The following is a 23,130-nucleotide window of genomic DNA, read 5'->3' on the forward strand; positions in this document are numbered from 1 at the left end:
TGTCTTCTCTCTGCTTGCTGCTGAAAACTTTCTCCACCCTTAAAATTTAAAGCGAAAAAAAAACTCTGTCAGGGAGTGAGATTCAATCCCTCCACAACCGGTATGGCAAAGTATGATGGCCCAGTAAGACAATCATGTTTACAGGATCATATGCCCAGAAAGACACTTCAGTATGATCGTGTTTACATGATCATGATCCTTAAAGGGTTAAACTGTTTGCATTAAAGTGTAGTGAATTCTTGTGCTCATAGCACCTGTGTGTTAAACATCTTCTACAACACTTATAAAACAATACAAAGTGTTCTAAAATGCAAAAATGATGCAAATGTTAATTTTGCATAAGCAGTAAATAAGTAACATTTGAGGTGCTACAACATTTTTAGGAAAAAAATGTTCCCCTATTTTTGAAGCGCAGACAATTATCTGTAGGGAGTCCAAGATATTTAAGTACCGTAAAACTGTCTCAGTGGAAATGGGCAACAGGTGCCCACCCTCAAGATCCACAACCCAGCAACACTTTTCCAAGCAGCAGTGATAGTAGTGAGAGTGTATTTGTGTCTTGCTGTGTATGACTGCGATGCACCAGACGCACACAAAATAAAGTGTGAATGTGTTACAGGTTTTTTTTTTTTTTTTTTAATCTTAGCTGTTGCTCAGACTTATGCCACCAGGGATACACTGCTTATGCCAGTTTTCAGACAGTTGTTGGTACCACTGAACACAAAGCTGTTACGGATGGGGAAAGCAATCCTGTCGCTGAATCATTTCACGACCTCTGTGTTGATTTCTCTGAGCCTGACACACAGTGTAAGCAGCGTGCCAGTGAGCTCTGTCCACGTAAGTTTCTGCCAGCTGAGCTCTCGGGTGGGTGTCCCATCTTGCCTTGGGAGCCCATTCCTTCCTCCTGTACTCCTAGACCGTACACACAACTGTAGCACATGAGCAAACAGTGATGTATAAAATGAACGTCAATACAACACAATAGTTGTAAACACTAAACACCAAGCAAACTGAATTGAAACACTCTATGTCAACATGGGACAAGTCATAAGAATGTTCTCAGTTATGGCATAAACTTTAAGCTGACATTTTTGTAGGGTATACAAAATTTTTTTTTTTTTTTAACATTTTATGCTAACCATGGCATGTTTTGTGTAAATGTTATACAGGGTCATGTAGAGCACAGACAGGCCTACATAACATTTTAAAAATGTAACCACATCCCTCTCGGTGTATGTCACCGGTCATTATTTGCATGTAGACACTTGTGTCACTTCCTCCACCAAAACAACAGGACCAGAGTGATTTCTCCCAGTCCGTATTTCAACCGCTGACTGTCAGAGTTCTTTTCCAAGTTGTTCTTACTGTATATTTCTCTGCTGCCAATAGAAATAAACAGGACTGATTTCAAATCACTTTCAGCAGAACATGGCCTCAAGTGGTTTTATATTTCAATTTAAAACAGTTTGACTGTATAAGAAAAAAAAAACCAAAAAAACAGTAAGTTGCTCAATCATTTTTGGCAGCTCTCGAACTACACTGGTGACCCTACTATCAAGTCATATATGGCATGCAGTCATGGGGCTCGATTTTGAGCGCTGTAACTGACTTCACCTATTCCGAATGTCAACTATACTGGTCTGTCAACTGAAGACATACAGACTCGTGATTAAAGGATAGATAACTCCTGTAATCACTAGTCAGTTCAAAGCAGATTTAGCAACAGTCTGAATGTTCAGATTGCTAGCACAACAAGGGAGTTCTAATAATGAGGACTGGGTGCAAGAGTCCCTTCGCCCTACTTTGGCTTTGGTGTTTTCACATAACTGGTCATGTATACTATTAAAGACCTCCCAACTCAAATACTGCCATAGCCCAATTATTTTCTCATTTTAAATGTGTATTGTCCTATACAGTAAAAAAAAAAAATTTAAACCAATGCTGAAGATATCAGCTATGCAGTGAAACTTTTTTTTTTCCACAGTAGCAGTGAAAAGCCACCCTTTAGCTTCAACAAATGCTTGGGTTTGGATATACATTTGAAAGCAGCAGATGTTGTTGGTATAAGAACATAAGAAAGTTTACAAACGAGAGGAAGCCATTCGGCCTATCTTGCTCGTTTGGTTGTTAGTATTTTATTGATCCCAGAATCTCATCAAGCAGCTTCTTGAAGGATCCCAGGGTGTCGGCTTCAACAACATTACTGGGGAGTTGGTTCCAGACCTTCACAATTCTGTGTGTAAAAAAGTGCCTCCTATTTTCTGTTTTGAATGCCCCTTTGTCTAATCTCCATTGGTGACCCCTGGTCCTTTTTTCTTTTTTCAGGTCGAAAAAGTCCCTTGGGTCGACATTGTCAATACCAGAATTTTGAATGCTTGAATTAGGTCGTCACGTAGTCTTCTTTTTTTCAAGACTGAATAGATTCAATTATTTTAGCCTGTCTGCATATGACATGCCTTTTAAACCCGAAATAATTCTGATCACTCTTCTTTGCCCTCTTTTAGAGCAGCAATATCCTTTTTGTATTAAGGTGACCAGAACTGAACACAATATTCAAGATGAGGTCTTACTAATGCATTGTACAGCTTTATATGTAACATATTGTTATTTATTTGTTGTCTCCTCCAAAACAGATCGTTTCTGTTCAGCAAGGATGGCAACCCCAACAAGCGCAACTTGCACAACGAGACAGCAATGCACCTGCTGTGCATGGGGCCGCAGATCACGCTGGCAGAAGGGGCGCTGCACCCCCGTCTCGCACGACCCTGTGAGGACGAGCACAAGAGGGCAGAGTGCCTGCAGATGATCCTCAAGTGGACAGGGGCCAAGCTAGATCAGGGAGAGTACGAGAGAGCCGACGTCAACGCCACGGACAACAAGAAAAACACCTCTTTGCACTACGCTGCTGCCTCAGGGATGAAAACATGTGTAGAGGTGACCTGACTCATTCATTTGATCGTTTTATACATAAAGGTTTTTACCTGGTTTAGTACTTGGGTAAGGCTGCAGTTTATAGACCACAGGGACAAACTATTATAAACCAAATCATTCCCTACAAAGCATAGAAAATAAAACAAGCAAACTTTTAGGAGTGCAAGTCCCATTCAGAGATTCAAAGTTTTTTTTTTTTTTTTTTTTTTTTTTTTTTCCTATAACCAAAGCTTTTGTTATACAGCAATGCAGTCACACAATTAAATCATTTATGAGTTGTCATTTTAATGTGTAATCGGATTTCAAAAAATCAGTTTATGGATTTGTGTTTGAACGTCCCGATTCTCGACCCATTTTATTTTCATTTTGCTTGGCAGATCTTGAGGTTTTCTTTGTTTTTTTTTCTGTAGAATTAAATCACATTCATTTTGACCAATTGAAATGTCAAGGAAAACCAAACATGTGTTGGTTAAATTTCAAGTGCTGAATAACAATTCGTATGAACAACGCTTTATATTTATCAGCTGTCCCAAAGGAAAATCCTAAACTATGGTTTGACATTTTGTATCATCTTTGTAACAAAACATAATCCTGCCCAGACGTTACTTACCATACTGTGTCACATTTTTCACTTGAATAAGTCTACCAATCTGTCCGTCAGCATGCCCGTACAGGGAGCTTGTAAGAGTTTGTCAACTCGCCCCTGCTACACCTATTACTTCTGTTCTAATACTTCTTAAACCATTTAAACTTGCAACTTTCATGTGTTCTGTATTGTGGAAACTCTCTAGGCCAAATCTAGCAGCACCCTTCAGTTTAACGTAAGATGGCCGCTATATGGGGTCATATGACTTTGGTTTCTAGGTGACAGAGAACTTCACAGGTATATTCTGTGAATCTATAGGTCAAGTTCGATAAAGGGTGTTGAATTAAAAAAATGTACCCTTTCCTGAGGGTTTTTTTTTTTTTTTTTTTTTTTTTAATATATAAGCTGCCACTACCACATTGTCATAGCCTTGTATTTGAGAAACTGTTTGAGTTAGTGACTTCATATTTGCAATGTTATATAAACTATTTATTAAAATGTGTTGCTGACCAGGAAATTGACATGTGGCCTAATATGGAGATACAGCTTCATAGAGATTGTACACTGAGTGATTGCCTTAATGTTTGGTACACAGCTGCAGTCTTTCATAGTTTTCATTACCATTATTTACCCATATCAATTATACAGACTACACTTCTTTGTTCATATGGGCTGTATAGTTAATGCTTTCTCTCATTTTCTCAGTAAAGTTCCAGTACAGGCTGTGTCCAGTGAACCTTAACCTTTTTGTTTTTAACCCCTGGATATATCAGTGATACAATTCATGTAATGATAAAATGTCCATGTAACTTCATGTTTTACAGTCAGTCAATCAATAAATCTTTATTTTATATAGCGCCCGACATACCCCTTAGCTACTCCCCTTTTCAACTTAAATATAGTGGATCTAGGTCTTGGTCTTGTTTTTATAGCTGGGAGGATATGTGTTGCTAACACAATTGTTGCAAAGACAAACAAGACAATTTTAAGCCTATTCAAATTTTTGTTTAGCGACATAAAAACGTACAATGCCACTAGGCAGCACCACACACAGTAAATTAGAGTTTACAGTTATGTTATTGTTTTTGTTTTACGGATAAGACAATGGCTTTCCGCACAATATTTTGTAGTGATCAGATTATTTTCTGTGTTGAATTATGTTGGTGTATACATCAGCAAAACACGATGTTGATACGTTGCAGTAATGCTGATTTTTTGTAAAAAGGAACTGCCACAGAAGCATGCAATTATAAAACTGTTTTCTGTATTCCAAAAATCACAGCATGGATGTTGACAGACTATACTTGATATTAAAATGAAAGAACATTCTCGTAATAAAATGGATGAGTCTGTGTTTTCAAATGATTAAATGTCACGTTTCCTTTGCGCATGTAAACCGTTCCTTGTTTTTTTGTAATACTTTTTGTGATGACTTTGTGTCTGTTTAAAGTATTCCAATATTAAAGAAGAATGAGCATTTTCCTCACAGTTTATAAACAGACATTTAACACAGAGGCTTATTATAAGTAGTTTAAACTTGTTTCTTTAAGAAGGTTTTTACTACAGAAAATGAATGTGTCACGTTTACTTTCACCAATGGTAAGAGACCTGGATATTTTGAGAAATTGTTTGATCTTGAGATACTGTTTTGTCTCTTGGTTTAATAGTCAATCCACTAAAAATTAACTGTTTTGGAGGCCCATCCTTTATAATCTCTGCCCATACTCAGAGTCTCAGAAACCATTTTAAGATTTAGACTTTAGATGTACTTCCACTTTACCACCAATACTGTGTGTGTTTTTTTTTTTTTTTTGTTTTTTGTTTTTAAATATGTGAATTTTTACTTTACGAACCATAATAGCAGTAGTGCCATTCCCCGTAGGCCCTGTCCACACTTGCCTTTAAATCGTCTTAAAAGTGCTAAATACAGTTAGCGTCTAGACTACACAGCTTTTAATACAGTACTTGAGAGCTGGACTCAAGACTACCTCAGGGGGGCTTATGTGTATCCTCCAATATCCCAAAATGCTTTCTGATATGCTTTGGTGCATGAACATTACAAATTCAACACTCCAGAACAGGCGCCTGAAGGAGTTGATAACGACTATCAATACTGCTGTATTGTATACAATTTCTGAGGCTTGTTGTAAAATGGTGGGATCACAAAGCGACGTCAGATGCCGAAATCAAGGCACATTGATCTCTAGAGCGATGAAATCAGTCAAGGAGAACTTCAGAGTTCAAAATGAAACGCAAACATTACGATAAAATGTACCTTTTTAAAAAAACAAAGTCATAACGTTCATGCTAAGAAGCGTTATTTCTTGTGTGAGCACAGGCTCCTTTTTTGCAGGTTGTAAACATAAAATGTAGTGTACTGTGGGATAATGTCCATTGTGCTGCTAGGAACTGTAACTGGACTATTTTAATAATATGCATTAAAGCCTGTTACTTTAGTGTGGATGGAGCTGGATTAATTTAAGTGTTTTTGAGCATGGTCCTTGATCGGTTATACAGTGTGGACAGGGCCTTACGCTATGTCACCAGGGATGCTTTGTTTTTGTCACAGAAGCGCCATTGTATTTTTTTTCTTCTATTTGTTTTTAGTTCTTAGTGAAAAATGATGGAGACCTGTTTGCAGAAAATGAGAATAAGGACACCCCATGCGACTGTGCAGAAAAGCAGCACCATAAAGAACTGGCCCTTAGCCTGGAGTCTCAAATGGTCTTCTCTAGGGATCCAGAAGCTGATGACATAGAGGCAGAATATGCTGCTCTGGACAGGAGAGAGGTATGCCATTCCTGTGGAGTAAATGTTTTGCTTGTTTCAAAACTAACATAAAGGGTGAAACTACAATGGATGTCTGTTTTGTTAATCCCTATTTTTCCACAGTTCTTGACCTGAATGAACCAGCTTGCTGAGGGCATTATTTGGATAGAGCGTTTATCTACAGTGTTTTATGGAGTGGGATTTTGGGGAGTGGAAACATAGCTTTAGTTATTGCAGTATTCACAAGGAGAGGGAAATAGTTGGCATTCCATTCCACGAGTTATAAGGAACCAATTAAATTAGTATTCAAAAACTGATCTGAAAATCTGCTTTTTTTTTTTTTTTTTTTTTTTTAACAGATTCAAGCACTCACACATGGAATACAAGGGGAAATTTGTGATATTTTTTTTTCTTTCCTGCCTCTTGTTCTTTGTGCCTTGGTTAAGACTAATGTGTTCAGTTCTACTAAACATTTATGGCTCGATACAAGAGAGTTGTTTGTTTGGTGTTGTTGACATTGTCAGGCCAGTTACTTTTGTTTATTCAGTACCTGTTTTTTTCGATATATATTTAAGTTAATCACTGCATCTTGGGAAACTGAAAACTGCCAACTATGCCAACATTTACAACAAAAATAGGAGCACACTATGATTGTAGCACTATTCTTTCTGAAAAGAGAACTACTTGACCCTGTCCGTTCTTATTTTGACATGGGTTTACAACAAACTTTTAAGGACTGCATCAGTTGGTGTCATTTTATGGTAATTAAGGAGGGGCTATGCTAATCATTCCAGTGTCAATTGTAAATAAAACATGCATTGTGTTAAAAAGGGTGTTTACAACAACTTTGTAAGATGCTATGATATTACAGAAACATTCAAATTTTACTTACCTATTCATGGCCATCATTCTACCTGTCTAGAAAAGTATAGTACGATCAAATTTCTAGAAAATGAACACTCCATTCTGGATGCTAAAGGTAGTTGTAAACCTTGGCTATGGTTGTCATCTGCTTTACTGCAATCTCATTTAATTTAATAAGACAGTCCTCAATGTAACCATACCATTGGAACTGAAAGTAGCATTACCATTTTAACATTTTTTTTTCTTTCTAATTGAAAGACAGGCTTTTGTTGCCACAAATAATGTAAAACCGTGTTTGTATGAATCAAGTGTTTTCCTCTTCCTCCATCATGTGCAGCCATTCGAGGGCCTAAGGCCTCAGGATCTCCGCAGACTGAAAGATATGCTGATTGTGGAGACGGCAGACATGCTCCAGGCTCCTCTCTTCACTGCTGAAGCCCTGCTCCGAGCACATGGTAATGTACATCACATTATAACATCATTGACTATGGAGAGTGGCATGCATGAGTGACAGGCAGCGTATGTCCTAGTGATTAGAGCTGAGGACTGGTTTCAACTCCCTCCTCGACCACTGACCTACTGTGAGGTTTCACATTATCATGCCAGTCCACTCAGCTGTGAAATTGAGTGACAGGGAACGGGTGGTACATTTCTGCCAGAATAGATCTATCAACTTGTGCCAGGAGTATTATCCTAAATATATCCCTGTTATTTTCCCACTCTTGGAGAGCTCACCGAATATAAAATGTTTTCATTAGTGTTTCGAATACCTGGAATGTGTCATTATTACTGTGTGTGTACTAATCAGAATTGTTATTATCCCCTGCTGGGAATGATATCCTCTGTAAGTTAATGAGTATCATATTCTGAGGCTATATGACAATCTAGTCTGTTTGTTTGTTCAATTGTCCATCTGTGTGTCACATTTATATCTTTGCATATCCTGTACCTGGAAAATAGCTGTTAGCATATGCCATCAATGGTTTCATCATACTAATAGCTGTAATTTTGATTACAACATGATTAATTTTGATTCCTCATGTCCCTAAGTACTGCTGCAAATTGACCTGGGTGAACTGGCTGAAATGGGTACAAATGTATTTTTTTTTATGAAACTGTAGCAGTACTGGAAGGTCAGTAACAGTAGGTCACCAGTCTGTTTAAAAATAACAAAAACAAAAACTTGTGGGTGCCAGAGTGGCTCAAGACTCAGTGCATGATATGCAGGGTAAGTCGTAAAGTCACAAGGAACGTTGAACGGGCTTGGCCGCTCTTGCAGGTTAGGACGCAATAGCAATCTGTTTCTCCTCACCGTGTTACAATGGACACTACTGGCTAGTTTGTACTGTTTCAAGACACTGACCCTTTATAACTGAAGCAGTCAATTGTTTCAACTACTGTTGCTTGAGATAAACAACCTCATGTCACTATTCACATGTCGGTTTCAAACGCAGGCCTCCAGTGCTCTAATGCTAGTACAGAAACCCACTGCGCCACCTCCACATCGTTTTCCTGTTGTTAAACCATTACTCCTGATCCCGTTTTTATAATGAATATCAATGGCTGTCCTTCACTTACCATGAGTTACCTAAGGTTTTGAAGCCCACTTTTTTATACTGGTTCAGTCACTACTGCCCAGTCCCTGACCACCTTCTGACACCTCCTCAGGACACACCTGTTCAGACAGTATTTGTAAACCTCACAACTCTTGACCTATACTGGACTATATGGCACCCAGTTGTATCAGTACTTGCATCACCTTGTACTTGCATTTAACTGCTCCACACTTTGCTGTATTATACTACTGCTGTCAATTATAATTATATTTTCTGTATCTTGTACTTGATTTTACTCCTAAAGGTAACTGTATTCACGTTTTTTGTAATTGTTCTTATTTGAAATTTTTCTTATCCATTTATTGTACTTGCTACATGCTCTTAATGGACTTTACTCTTATAAGCAAATATTTTTACTTTAAGTTTAACTGCTGTTAGTTGAAATTGCTCTCAAATGTAATTATTTACTGTGTGTGTATATATGTGTGTGTGTGTGTGTGTATATATATATATATATATATATATATATATATATATATATATATATATATATATATATATATATATATATATATATACACATATATCGTTTGTGAAGTCACGTCACGAGCCATTCAGGCTGACAGTGCTGCTCGTTTGTGCTGTGCTCGTACGTACGCGTCATTTTTTTTTTCTTTTTCACAAAGGGCTTCTGCGTTACGATCAACCAGTTGAATATCTGCACTGTCTCTGCAGTAGCGCAATCATAAGTTAGCTGGGTGGGACATAAACTGTGTCTGTTTCAGTCTCAGGTACTGACAATAAGTTTAACCAGTAGGAGAGACAAATATCTGCCAATTTTTACGCAGCTGTTTAATCATAAGCAAACAGAGGCCGTTCACGGTATTCTGCATGAAAAATTGAAGGCGAGTGAGTAGCCAATGGGAAAGTGAAAGATCTGACAGCTGTCCAATCATTTGTGAGCAGAGGTGGGTGTTAAAATGCCGGGTAAGCACTAAATTTCGCCGACTCTTATTGAGAAAATTAATACATTTCAGTATGTAGAATTTAATTTTCTATCTCTATTTTTTTTTTTTTTTTTTTCACCAGACAAGGGAAACACCGTAGTATATTTAATTAGGAATCCACTTTCTCTGAATAATTGTACTGGAGATGAGTGATCTTTAAAACAGAGTAGTGTTGACAAATTTGTCAAATTGAAACAAAGCGAGAGGCTGTATATCCTCTTTTATTTTAGTTCATTCATGTTTATCTGTGTAAACATGCTATTTAAAAAATGCTTGCATGGTGTATTTTATGTAAATTATTTAACGAATAAGCACAGCATGAACAGTTACTGTTTGAAACAGTTACTGCCTCTGAACTGACCTTATCAGAGTGAACCATGAATGAGGGCCCCCTAGAAATATATATATAATATATATATAATAATATATATATATATATATATCAAGATTTTAGCGCTCTCAATATATATATATAATTACACACACACTGTATGTCTCGAGAAGGCAGTGTTTAAGATAAGAACCTACGAAATGGTCAGCGTGCCCGCAAACAGCCAAGTAAGATCAATTTATGCCTGTGCCCAAATTACTTTGAGGACCACTGATTTAGATCATTTATTTAACATCATATAATCAAATATACTACAAAATTATATTGCAGAAGTCTACCAGAAGCCATAATAGTAGTACAGTATTTCATGCTAGATTTCAAAGTGTCACATTTTTCAATTTGTCAGTTTTTCGTTAAGCATATGGAAATCTGCAAAGCAGGTTTCGACTTTATGAAGCAACATTAGTTAACTCTGTAGGGTGATGCAAAACCTTTGGCCATAGCTGTAAATGTATTGTAGACATAACCCGGACAGTATAGCAAAAGCTGGTCCTTTTAACAGGAACTGGAAAGGTGCTATAGTGACTGTTTGGTTAGTGGTTGTTTGTCTGATAACTCTCAGAAACTATACTGCTGCTTGCTGTTCCCAAGCAAGGCCAGATGTAAAAGCAACAACTGGTTGCAGAACCTGTTCAACTGGGAGAGTGGCTCCATATGTCTGGGTACATCCTGCCCCTGTGTGTATTTTGTTTATTTGGTATCGTCTATTGTTGTTTTATGTATGTATTTGGGCACAGGTGTTTTAAAGTTGGCAGGGAAGGGTTAATTGCCTTCCCTGCCAAAGCAGTTTACTTGCAGACTGTGCCTGGACTTGATTGAACGATTAATAAGCAATAGCGTCCCGGAACAGCTGCATAAAATAGGTGGAAATCTCTCTCTGTTTTGTTTAAATCTTTTATTTATAATAAATTCGCGTATCAGCGCTTGCACTCAGTACTTTGTCTGTATGTCTTGGTCGGACGTCACCCACAAGCCATCCTTACCAGACAAGTGGGATACCGCGCCTCCACAGACTCAGGCCAGGAAAAGTACAGCAGACACAATTTTTTATTTATTTATTTATTTAAATTTAGCCATTGCCAGTTATTTTTATTTAGTTATTTTTTATTTGAAATGGCCAATTTATTATTTGGGCTCAGCTCACCTCTACCACCCCCACGCTGACTCGGGAGCGGCGAAGACGAACACACGCTGTGCTCTGGAGCGTGTGCCATCAGCCGACCGCTTCTTTACACACTGCGCTACAGCGTAGGAGGACAACACAGCTCCCACGCAGCTAACAGGCAGTCCCATTGGGAAGAGCCACGTCTACTCCAGCTCCACAGGCAGTAGGCATGTCCACGCCTGAGCCCAGAGGAGAGCCACACATCAGCGCTTGCACTCACAGTACTGTGTCTGTATTTCCAGGTCTGATATCACCTACAAGCCATCTTTACCACACTCCATGACAGGCTTGTGTGTTACAACACCAGCTGACAGCTTCACTCTTGATTCAAGTTGTCTGCCAGCGTCTCCCAAGCAGTAAATGAGATTTGAGAATAAATACCTATGGGACAGGGAGTGGAGCCTTGGCAGTTGCTTAATGAAGGGCAATAACCTATTATTCTGCAAAAACTGAAGTTTGGGGAAAGGTAGAACAAAACATGCACTGTAGCTCACAGCTGACAGCTTTGATTATAGCTGTCATTTTGGATGCTGACTGTGAAAAACCACCCTTGCCAAGATCAAACATATTGATTATGCAAACTGAAGAGCAGTATTCCAGCCCTGCTGAGGTTAACTGACCGTATCAGTCTGCTTCTGATGCAAAGGATGCACACTTCACACTTCATTTTTAGTTTATTGCAGAAATAATCACCTGTGTGTGTTTTGTTTTTTTTAAATGTCAGTATGTGTGAATAAAAAAAACCTCCTTAACTTATAATATGGTCTATACTCAAAGCATAAAAATGTAAAAATAAAAATCTGCGCTTAGTTAAGTCTAACATGAGGCCTCATAACTCCTTTTAAGTTGCTTGCTACAAGATTTATTTTTCCTTTCACAGCCTTAAGTCATCCCTGATTAATTAGCTGTATTATTGATAGCTACTGAGATCACAGAGGTGCTTTTACAAGGATGTGATGACTGAAAAAGACAAGGATACAAAGTGAATCTAAAGAAGAGTCGTCCATGGTTTAGTTGATATTTCACGCCCGCACTAAACTGCTCTTTAGCTCTAAATAAGAGGGCGGAGTACGACTGCTGCCCTCAGTGTTGGCTGCCAGGCCTGTGCATTGATTTATTAGTTTCTGTCAGCTAGGTCAGAATCAAACCACCATGTTTTGTTTCAGTCTTTTTGTGCTTAGAAAACTGTTGCACATGTAATACTAAGGGAATGGCTCGATTCGTATCCAAGTAAATAAGGGGAGGTGTCAGTAGTATTGTTGTATATTTGAGAATATTGCATTTTTAAAGCCAGTTTACACAGTGTGTGAAAATACCAAGACCAATAGCAGCCTAAGCCAAACTGACAGCTTTGTCAGACTATACTGACTGCCTTTTAATGAGGTGTACCCTGAGATACTCTGGGTACAGAAACTGGGAATTAACCAGAATCTCTGGATTTTAATTCTAAGTCTCTAATGTGGATGTCTTGTGAAACAAAAAAAAAAGAAAAGAAAAAAGCCAAACTGATTTTACACCTTTGGGTGGTGTGGGTTGTGCTGCGCATTTCTAGTGTTTTGGTGAAAACTTAATTTTTTAAAAGATATGGGTGACATATAACAGATAATTGTAGTATTTTAAGTTAAAGTCCCTTTTTATTCCCCATAGTCCATGCAGACGCAAGGCACTGGGAATGCAGTGTAGACACATAAATTTTGAGATATATGTAGGCTTGCTCCTTTTCAATGTTTGCTTTTCAGGGCCACACAAAATACCATAATCACATTTTCTTCTGAGCATTGTAGTTATTTTTTAGCTGACTTGATCATGAAACCTGTTAATTGTGCAACAAGTTGCAGGGGCTTTGCTACTTAGTACAACTGGCTACCCACTTACTTTTGATTGGGTGGGCAATCATCCGAATTTGAGAAATAGTAGGATATACATTTGTACTGCTGAACAGGTGTGTTCAGGAGATGTCCCAGCTGGTTCTGCGCAAAGTGATGGATCTCAGTCTGACTCCTTGAAGGACAAAGGGGGATATTGAAGGTTTAGCATTAATAGAAGGCCTAAATGCTCACTGTTTCACAGAAGAATTCTCTTACAGGCTTTAAACAAATTGGCTTTTTTTTGTATCTAGTGGGCTTAAAATTACAAAGCATATGCTTGATGTCTTAGTGTTGTTAATCAAGTATTGATATGAGGCTGTTTTCTTTCAGACTGGGACAGGGAGAAGTTGCTTGAAGCATGGATGTCCAATGCTGAGCAATGCTGCCAGCGTTCAGGTGTTCAGATGCCCACCCCTCCCCCGACCGGGTACAACGCCTGGGACACCCTGCCATCCCCCCGAACCCCCCGCACCACCCGCTCCTCTGTCACCTCCCCTGACGAGATCAGCTTGTCACCCGGAGATGAGGACATGCCCATGGTAAACATTGTAATGTTTAGTGTTAAACTGTTTTTTATTGGCGAGACCGAACTGCCCTAGATACTCATACCAAAATGGTTGCCAGTCACCATTGCAGAATGGCATTGTGCAGTGGCATAATAGATCAGTACTCTGTTCAATGTATTATCAAACTTGATTTATCTTATTTAAATGTTTTCACAAAGATACATATTGTTTTCTGTTACATCTAGAATATTAACAATGATGTTCTATGTGAAGCCTGAAATAGCTGTTGCCTTGTATTTAGAGTTTAACTGCTTCAAAAACTCATTTAAAATGTCACAGTGCCTTTGCAGACAATTCTTTCATTCAAAATGAAACAGTAGTGTGGTCAAGGAACAATGGCTTCGCTTCTCAGTTTCCATTGTCCAGTGTTGCTATGCAAATGACTCAACTTTTTTTCAGCACATTCTAAGTGTCAGGATTGCAATTTCTTTTTACTAGATGCAAACCACACGGTGCTACACAGAAGCTGCACCCCCCTCCCCCAGTTGACATCTTTAAGTGACACCAATTGAAGGCCTGACAAATACAACATCAGGCAGTTCTCTACCATTACATAGTTCACCCAGGAGTTGAACTAAATATTAGAAACAATTACCATACAATTTGTCAATAGGGGCAAGATTAAATTTGAGGTGCAATTAATTCCTCAATGGTTACCTGCACATAAATATTATTAAAGTAAAGTTTGAAATTCTACATGGAATTCTGTTGTCCAGAATGGCCCATATACTAATATGTTGAGAGTATTTTGTTACGAAACATCAGTAAATTGTGCAATCATGGATATAAATGTGCAGGCCCAACAACTGCTTACATTCCACCTATAACTTTGTAAAGTCTGGTCTGTTCGCCAGCATGACAGAAACCTGTGACATGGAGATGTTACGCATGCCATTTGCAGTACACATTTTTTGTTTGTGTGCTACATTTCAATTATTCACAATTATCCAACCTCTGTAATATGAATTCAATTGAACTATTTATACAAGGTAAAGTATTCAGTTAATATTGATTAACACCTTTATATATGGGGATCCCTCGCCTCAATCCACTATTCCACTTATCTAAGTGTTTTGAAATATGATACAGTATAGATAGATAGATGTATATAATGTGTGTTTTTTTTCTTAATGCAGTGTGGCATCTGCATGTGCAATATTACTGTGTTCGAAGACCCAGTGGACATGGCTTGTGGACATGAGTTTTGCAGAGCATGCTGGGAAGGGTGAGTATGCTGTTTGAGATAGTGAAGTAGTTATTTCCTTGTCCTTTTGGTGGCTAAAATTACAATTAAGCATCAAATGTTTTCTGAATAACATTGTTAAATTGCTGTAGAGTTGCAACTGCAGGTAATCTGTCTACCAAAGCGAGCATTAAAAAAATAAAATATAAACACTGACCTGAGGCTTAGAAACCGGGAGATTTGGTATCCACTTAATCAATGCCTGACTAACAGCCAAAATCAATTATGTTTTTAGTTGGAAAAAGGGAAACATGTACTGTAAAATGCATGTTGCCAGCTAAAATAATGAAAAATTACAGAATTGTGCAACAGTCCAGCCAACTTGAACACAAAGCAGGACTCCAGTGAGAATGGGTTGTGATGTTTTTTTAATTTGGTTTGTTCAATATTTTTTATTTGAAACTTTGAGCCAGCATCTTTCATGCAATTCAAGCAAATGGGCTTACCGCACCAAATGGTCACAGAGGAGGTTGATGGTTGCTGGCTGGTCTCTTTTCTAATTGTTTAATGTATGTATAGAGGCACTAATTAAGCTTAGTCTCTGGGTCATTCTGATTTGTATTGTTTTATTGGGATTAACAATTATTTATGGGCATTCCTAGATCTGTTTGAGATCGAGGTGCATTTAACAGTGATATTTTAAAGGTTTTTGAGCAGTGGTTCCCAACCTGTGGTCCGCAGAGTAAACTCCAGGTGGTCCGCAAACAACTCGCAAAATTCGGTTACACAATTCTAAGCAACACATGTTTTATTTAGGGTTCCAGAAAGCTTTTGACAAAGTCCTGCATAAAAGATTAATTCTCAAACTGAATGCAGTAGGGATTCAAAAGAAATGCAGAACTGTCCATGGATTAGGAAGGAAAAACCTCAACATGGAGCAAGGTAACCAGTGGAGTACCACAGGGATCAGTGTTAGGTCCTCTGCTATTCCTAATCTACATTGGTGACTTAAAAGGCCAACAAGATGCTCGGATTTATAATAAAGAGTGTTGAATTTAAATCATGGGAAGTCATGTTAAAACTTTACAATGCATTAGTAAGGCCTCATCTAGAATATTGTGTTCAGTTCTGGTCACCTCTGTACAAAAAGGATATTGCTGCTGTAGAGTGCAAAGAAGAGCAACCAGAATTATTCCTGGTTTAAAAGGCATGTCATATGCAGACAGGCTAAAATAAGTGAATCTATTTGATCTAATTCAAGCATTCAGAATCCTAAAAGGTATTGACAGTGTCGACCGAAGGGACTTTTTCAGCCGGAAAAAAGAAACAAGGACCGGTGGTCACAAATGGAAATTAGATAAAGGGGCATTCAGAACAGAAAATACGAGGCATCTTTTTACACAGAGAATTGTGGGAGTCTGGAACCAACTCCACAGTCATTTTGTTGAAGCTGACACCCTGGGATCCTTCAAGAAGCTGCTAGATAAGATTCTGGGAACAATAAGCTACTAACAACCAAGCGAACAAGAGGGCCAAATGACCCCCACTCATTTGTAAACTTTCTTATGTTCCTTTTCCAATCACTCAGGTGAAAACAAACAGGTTGTCATTTGCTCAAACATCAGTATTTCTCAATAAAACTTTCAGGAGGTATTGTAAGCTCCCTCTGGTCATAGAATAACACATTTTTATACATGTATCTCTAAGCAGAATACATGCTAATAAATAAATATTTAACATTTAAAAAAAAAAAAAAAAAGAAAAGAAAAAAAGAAATGTTAAAAAAAAAAAAAAAAAAAACCCTGAAAAGTTTATATGGATTGTGAAGCACTTTTATAATGATCCCTAAAAAAAAGGACACTAATTCCAAGATGCTACTGTATGAAATAGATTTTTAGTGCGTTTTTATAGGAAGTCAACTACAGCCCAGAAAAAACCTGGGGAGCATCCCACTGAAAAACGCTTGGTCCTGAAAGGGTTAACCACATTTATATATATATATATATGAGACATGTATGTAGTCTGCGTTTTTCCCCTTTATCTCTTTTCTTTTATTTCGGGTGTGCAACAGTTATTGGCCACTCAGTGAATGCAGTAAGTTGCGTTAGAATTGGATAGATTAATTTGATACACGAGGTAACGGTTTCAGGGACCTGCACTGGTGTTTATATTTACTGGGTCCTCGAAGATGACCCAAGCCCCAGTGCATTATTTGTCAGGAGGTTTTGTCAAACAAAACTATTTAGTCCTGCAAAAGTGAGACTCTGTTTATCTACAAAGCATTCAGAATGGGAAAAGCGAAGATTCAAGCCTTGGAATCTCATTAAGTTAGGTATGCTGTATAAACACTTTACGTTCTACATAGTATACACATACAAATTAGTTTAAAAAATGCTGTAGTGAAAAAATGCGTGGCAAGTGTTCCGTGGGAAAAATCCAAACACCAAGGTGGTCCCTACATTGAAAAAGGTTGGAAACCACTGTACTAGACTATTGTTTTACAAATCTTGGATATAATAGTTTGTACTTAGACATTGGTGCATATTTGTCTAAAAATACACCTTGTCTTTACTTTCTTTTTTTTCCAGTTCAAATATATCTGATGATGTTAGCTCCTTTTGCTGCAATGCCAGTATGAAATTGGCTGAATGAAGGTTAATTTGCTTTACTAGTTAAAGAAACCAAAGTTTTACCAATACAAAGTTTAGGATGTGAAAAGGAAACAGGGAAAGGAAGGAGCTGATTGACAAGGAAAGAAGGTGTACAGAATACCTCCTCTTTTTATTTTGCTCTAGTCGGTTCGCGCAGCACTACCAGTGGTACACTTTTTCTAGTGAGAGCTTTTAATACTAAAATCTATAATTTCTACATGTTATTGATATGGATTATAATGTCATTAAACAATTGGGCTTGAATGCCAAAATTGGGCAATGTGCAATCTGTTTACATTTTACCTTCAGCACACAGTGAACAAAAAACATTTCCCATTTTAACACTCAGTATTAAAGATATGTGCAAATGTAGCCTTTCAGTATGATGCATGTTAAATGCTGCTGCCTTGTTCATAAACTGAGTTATCAGGATCAGGTAAGGATGAGGATTAACAAATGCAAGGTCAACTGGAGCTTACTCTGTCAATTTCAATTGGGTTGCTTTTAAGAGACACTCGTATCAGTCTTCAGCAGGAGAAGATGTAGAAGGGTTTAATGACATTGTAAAATCAAGTGTATAGAATGATTTAAATTCCAAACCTTTATTATGCATTGCATTTTTCTAATTAAATTATTCCTTTTTATGAATGCTTTTTAATACAGGCATTGTAAAGCACCATTACAAAAATGTAATGCATTGTGCAACGTGTCGTGTCACTAGCAGCTTACACTAGTTATTAGTAGAAATTGGTATCCTAATTCCTTTTCTCCCGGGGTCTTTTTCTGTCAGGTTTTTGAATCTTAAGATCCAGGAAGGAGAAGCTCATAACATCTTCTGCCCAGCCTATGACTGTTTCCAGCTGGTTCCTGTGGACGTCATAGAGAGTGTGGTCTCCAGAGAGATGGACAAGCGATACCTGCAGTTTGACATTAAGGTGCTGTACAGTAAAAGGGCTGTTGTGTTCACATCATATGAGATTTTGAAGTAAAATAAACAAATACATCTTTATGAATATGTTTTTAAAAACAAAATCAACTTCTTTACCTATAAATCTCATAGTACTTGCAAACCCAGTCTTCACTGAGATATAGTTGTCTATTTTGTAGAACAGTGTCAAGGATATCAAACCATATACAATGCAATACAAACATACAGTATAGACTTTATAAACATTCGTGGATTTAAAGCTTTATGAATAGGCTTCTGTACTTCCAGTTTTTCACAGTTTTATTTTTCATGTGCTTTTCAGGCTTTTGTAGAAAACAACCCTGCCATTAGGTGGTGTCCCGCAGCAGGCTGTGGAAGAGCAGTTCGGTTAACAAGGCAGGGGCCTGGTATCACTGGCTCTGACTCGCTCAACTTCCCTTTACTAAGAGCACCGGCAGTTGACTGTGGAAAGAGCCATCTCTTCTGCTGGTCAGTACCACAGGGTTGGAGGTTTGCTTGTGGTAATATCTGCATCACATGATTTTCAAGCCAAGTAAGGTTATTTGTGTGTAAAAAAACAACAAGTCTTTTTTTTCACAACCAGTGTCAAATTACTTTAAAGACACGTACCTGAAATAGTAAAGGTAATTAACATATATTTGCTTATTATTATTTTTAATTAGTCAATCAGCAGACACTTTTATCCAAAGACCCTACAGAGACTAGGGCGTGAACTGTGCATCACTTACAGTAGGACCCGTAGTTTTTACGTTTCATCCGAAGAACGGAGCACAAAGAGGTTAATTGACTTGCTCAGGGTCACACACAGTGAGTCAGTGGCTGAGCCGGGATTGAACCTCCTGGTAAATAATGTAAACCAGTGCTTCTGACATGGCAGGTATTTTGAACTGCCTTACTTAGGGAATACTTATATTTATACTTAAAATAAGATGAACCCTTAACTATTTCCTTTTATCTGTTCTTAAGGAACTGTCATTAACCAAGTTCTGTCAAACAGGTCATTATGCTTTCTCCAGGCCGTCACCTTACGGTAGATATTGTAAGTTAAATCAGCACATATATATTCTCTAGCCAAATCCTGACACAATACCTGTCAACTATGTCTTTGAACTTATTTTAATTTAGTATGAATGCAATAAATAGTGCATAATTAGCCGTACCGTTGACTGAATGACCTAGAGAGGTGTCTTTATTAATTTTTTCTTTAAGAAAGTTAGTATTTTATTACATAAGAATATAAGAAAATTTACAAACGAGAGGAGGCGATTTGGCCCATGTTGCTCGTTTGGTTGTTAGTAGTTGAGAGTTGGTTCCAGACTCCCACAGTTCTCTGTGTAAAAAAGTGCCTCCTATTTTCTGTTCTGAATGCCCCTTTATCTAATCTCCATTTGTGACCCCTGGTTTTTGTTTCTTTATAAAATACAATCCATTATGTTGATTTACATATTATCCATCACAATGTTATTTCTGTGAAATCCCCGGTGATGAGGTAGTGTAGGATTATGTGTGTGGATATATTTGTCATTGTTAACTTGCATTTTTTAAAGGAAGGGTTTCTCAGTATGCTTCTACTTTCAGTAGAGTCAGTAGACGCTGTAGCCTTGGTTTTAATAGTTCTGTCTTAAATGACAGATGCTGTTGTTCAACACTGAATAGCAGATATATTTTAATCAGATAACTGATTTAGAGTTTGGTACAAGAGCCAAGTAGTTGTGCTTGAAATATGTTTAGGAACAAATGCTGCCCTGATTAAGGAGTAGCAAGTTTGCGTAGTTTGTGCTTCTCTGTAATGTCATGTTCTTGGTATCTTCAGAGCAGCAGAACATATTTTCAGTCTTTTAAAGGCATAAGCCAAAATGTGTGTTTGCTTTGCCTGACATTTTTGAATTAGAACCATTTAAATTTAATATGTTAGAACAATTTTGACTTTTCAAGTTCTGCAGTTTGAATTCCTCTTGTCTATCCCTAGGGAGTGTCTAGGAGAAGCCCATGAACCCTGTCATTGCCAAACCTGGAAGATGTGGCTGCAGAAAGTTTCAGAAATGAAACCAGAAGAACGTAAGAGCTTGTATCACCTAATGTTAAAGACTTTTTTGTTTCTTTTTTATGTGTTAGGAGGAAGGTTAAGGCTAAGGAAGAAGTGTGCAACATGCTGCATACATAGATGGAAAATGTGGAATACAGATGCCGGAGTACAGAAATACAAAAAAGAAGACTAGTTAGAACAAGCTTACTTAGCTAAAATGAAAAATTGTACTGAGTGAGAATTCTGCAGCATTGTGTGTGTTCCTACTCCACCTTGCTACAAATCAGTTGTACAACTGCATCTCACCACACTCCACTGCATTTGATAGTAAGAAAGACAGACAATATAGCAGACTGAAATCTGGCAACAGTTGGCATGTAAATATAGTGTATTGAGTCAACTACTTGAGAGGTGTAAAGATTTGTCTTCTTTTAAAACTTGATCCAGTATGGCGCTTAAAATGTTTTTGCTGCAGGGAGAAGAGACGTTTTAGTTAAAAATGTGTCCTTTTGTAGGCTTTATTGTTGTAAAAAAAAGAGAAAAGGTCATGTAGAACTAATAATTGTGTACTATTAAGCTATTCTATTTTCATCCTTCATAATCTCCTGAAGTAGTCGGCGTGAATGAGGCCTATGAAGATGCGGCCAACTGTTTGTGGTTACTCACCAACTCCAAACCCTGCGCCAACTGCAAGTCTCCGATTCAGAAGAATGAGGGCTGCAACCACATGCAGTGTGCCAAGGTAAGACTGGCTGGTTTCCATAGCTTCAATGACACTTCAGTGCATTAGGGGAATGGGACTGGAAAGCAATCTGTCCCTGTAATACCTATCTGGTCACAGTGGGATTTTTTAAGATAATTTTTTGCTAGTCCTTTTTGACTTACAAATTCAATTTAAGAATAAACCAAAATTATTGGCACAATAAAGGTATGAATGGACTTTTTTAATTCTGTGCTGTAATCCATTTGATGTTTAATGACTTATTTGGTTTACTTTTTGCATCATTAATAATCAAACTGTAATTTTTGATCAAACAGAACTATATCTGTTATGTACCATGGGATTCAAATCAGTTACAGTGCAGTAGAACCTCAGCATTACAAACTGACTGGTCTACCCAACATCCCACTCTGAGCCGGAAGTATGCAATCACTTAACCATGAGTGCAATGCAACCAGATAGACTGTCTTAAAAGTAGGGCTGTATTTTCTTTCACTGTATAAATAAATAAATAAATAAATAAAATACATTTAAAAAAAAAAAACTTATTTCACAATCTATAAATAGGTATTTCAAGATAGTAAACAAATTAATCGTAATATTTAATAAAGCAGAAACAAAATCGAGGTCACGTTTTAAAATTGATCGTTTTGTCTCGAGTTACTATACAACAAATGTTTTAAAATCTGTAAAATATCAATTATTTTTTACTTCTGGCTTTGCCCTCTTCAAGCCTTTCAGAAGAAGCCAAGTGTTTCTAGAAATTAAATCGTAAATATTTTCCCCATGAGTGTTGGAAGTGTTGAGGCAGCTTTTATTAAACGCAATAATTGGGGGTTCATAAATTGTATATGGCTGTCCCTAACCTGTTCTGTGGGTTAAAAGAGGACTTTGATACAATGCAGCCAGTTCTGTGCTTTCCACAAGCATTATTGGAGCGTATTCAATCCCTGATCTTACTGGGTACTTTTGTAAAGAGTCACAAAGCAAACAACTAGCATTCTAAGAAAGAAACTACCAGACGATACCTTGTATATTAGTTTGGCAAGCATCATCGAGCAGTGTTTTTGTACTAGTTGCTTTCAGTTGCTGCAGTAGAGAGCTGTATTTATTTTATTTCGATTGAGAGAAACTGTCCTTGCTTTGTATTCTACTTGTTGTGACATTCAAGTGCTCTCCACTCAGAGCCAGGCTTTGATTAAAAAACAAAAAAAGGTCCCGTCTCTCCGGCTCTCCAAGGGATCCACCTGCCATGATTTAGTTAATGGAGGCTTAACTCGATGTCCTTGCTGGAAAATTGCTAGGAAATGGCTCTGATTATGTAAAACCAATATGAGTGCAGATCTGGGCTTGATTCAGAAAATGTACATCTGTGTCACTGTGGATTTGTACTACATTTTGCTAGACTTGACCTGTGGTGCGTCATCCAGTGCTGGTAGAATAAAGCTGCAGAACAGTGGGTTTCTCCATGAGAGCTATTTCAGACCATCACTCTTTTCCTGTTGGCTATTCATAGAAAAAAGGACTGCTTGTACTACTCCCAAACAAAGGCTTGGCTATTTTTAAAGCAGTGGCACACATAACTGGTGCAGACCTGTCCAGTTAAGAATTTACCTCAGTTTGGAAGGGGGTATTTGCATATTGGTGACACATTATTGCTTTTTTCATTTATTCCTTTTAAAGCTACAGTGTTTATAAATAATTGTGCTAATTTTCATTGAATGACTTGGTCATTTTTTCATATAGATGTTCTGATGATATTTTGGTGGGGATTTAATAAAAAATGGTTTATTAGTGTTTTAGTTTTCCTATATGTTTATTCCAAATCACAAATGGCAACAGTAGCATTGTGCCAAAGAGCAAAAAGACTTGATCTACATTTCAGAGTTGGGTTGTG

At 37.6% G+C, this 23,130-nt stretch overlaps 1 protein-coding gene across 3 annotated transcripts in view; it reads left to right on the forward strand.

Moving 5' to 3' along the window:
* The window catches only part of LOC121315020 (ankyrin repeat and IBR domain-containing protein 1-like), a 65,962-nt gene that overhangs the window by 32,290 nt on the left and 10,542 nt on the right, over positions 1-23,130 (forward strand). For 2 of the 3 annotated variants that reach the window (XM_041248871.1, XM_041248870.1), the window contains exons 3-11: positions 2,634-2,934; positions 6,125-6,307; positions 7,488-7,605; positions 13,468-13,676; positions 14,840-14,928; positions 18,328-18,472; positions 18,788-18,954; positions 20,456-20,544; positions 21,124-21,254. In XM_041248871.1, the coding sequence (XP_041104805.1) occupies positions 2,634-2,934; positions 6,125-6,307; positions 7,488-7,605; positions 13,468-13,676; positions 14,840-14,928; positions 18,328-18,472; positions 18,788-18,954; positions 20,456-20,544; positions 21,124-21,254 (1,432 nt within the window). The remainder of the gene's footprint in view (positions 1-2,633; positions 2,935-6,124; positions 6,308-7,487; positions 7,606-13,467; positions 13,677-14,839; positions 14,929-18,327; positions 18,473-18,787; positions 18,955-20,455; positions 20,545-21,123; positions 21,255-23,130) is intronic. The other variant, XM_041248872.1, reaches the window with a different exon arrangement.

The sequence above is a fragment of the Polyodon spathula genome, chromosome 4, assembly GCF_017654505.1.
Source record: "Polyodon spathula isolate WHYD16114869_AA chromosome 4, ASM1765450v1, whole genome shotgun sequence".
NCBI classification, from domain to species: Eukaryota; Metazoa; Chordata; class Actinopteri; order Acipenseriformes; family Polyodontidae; genus Polyodon; species Polyodon spathula.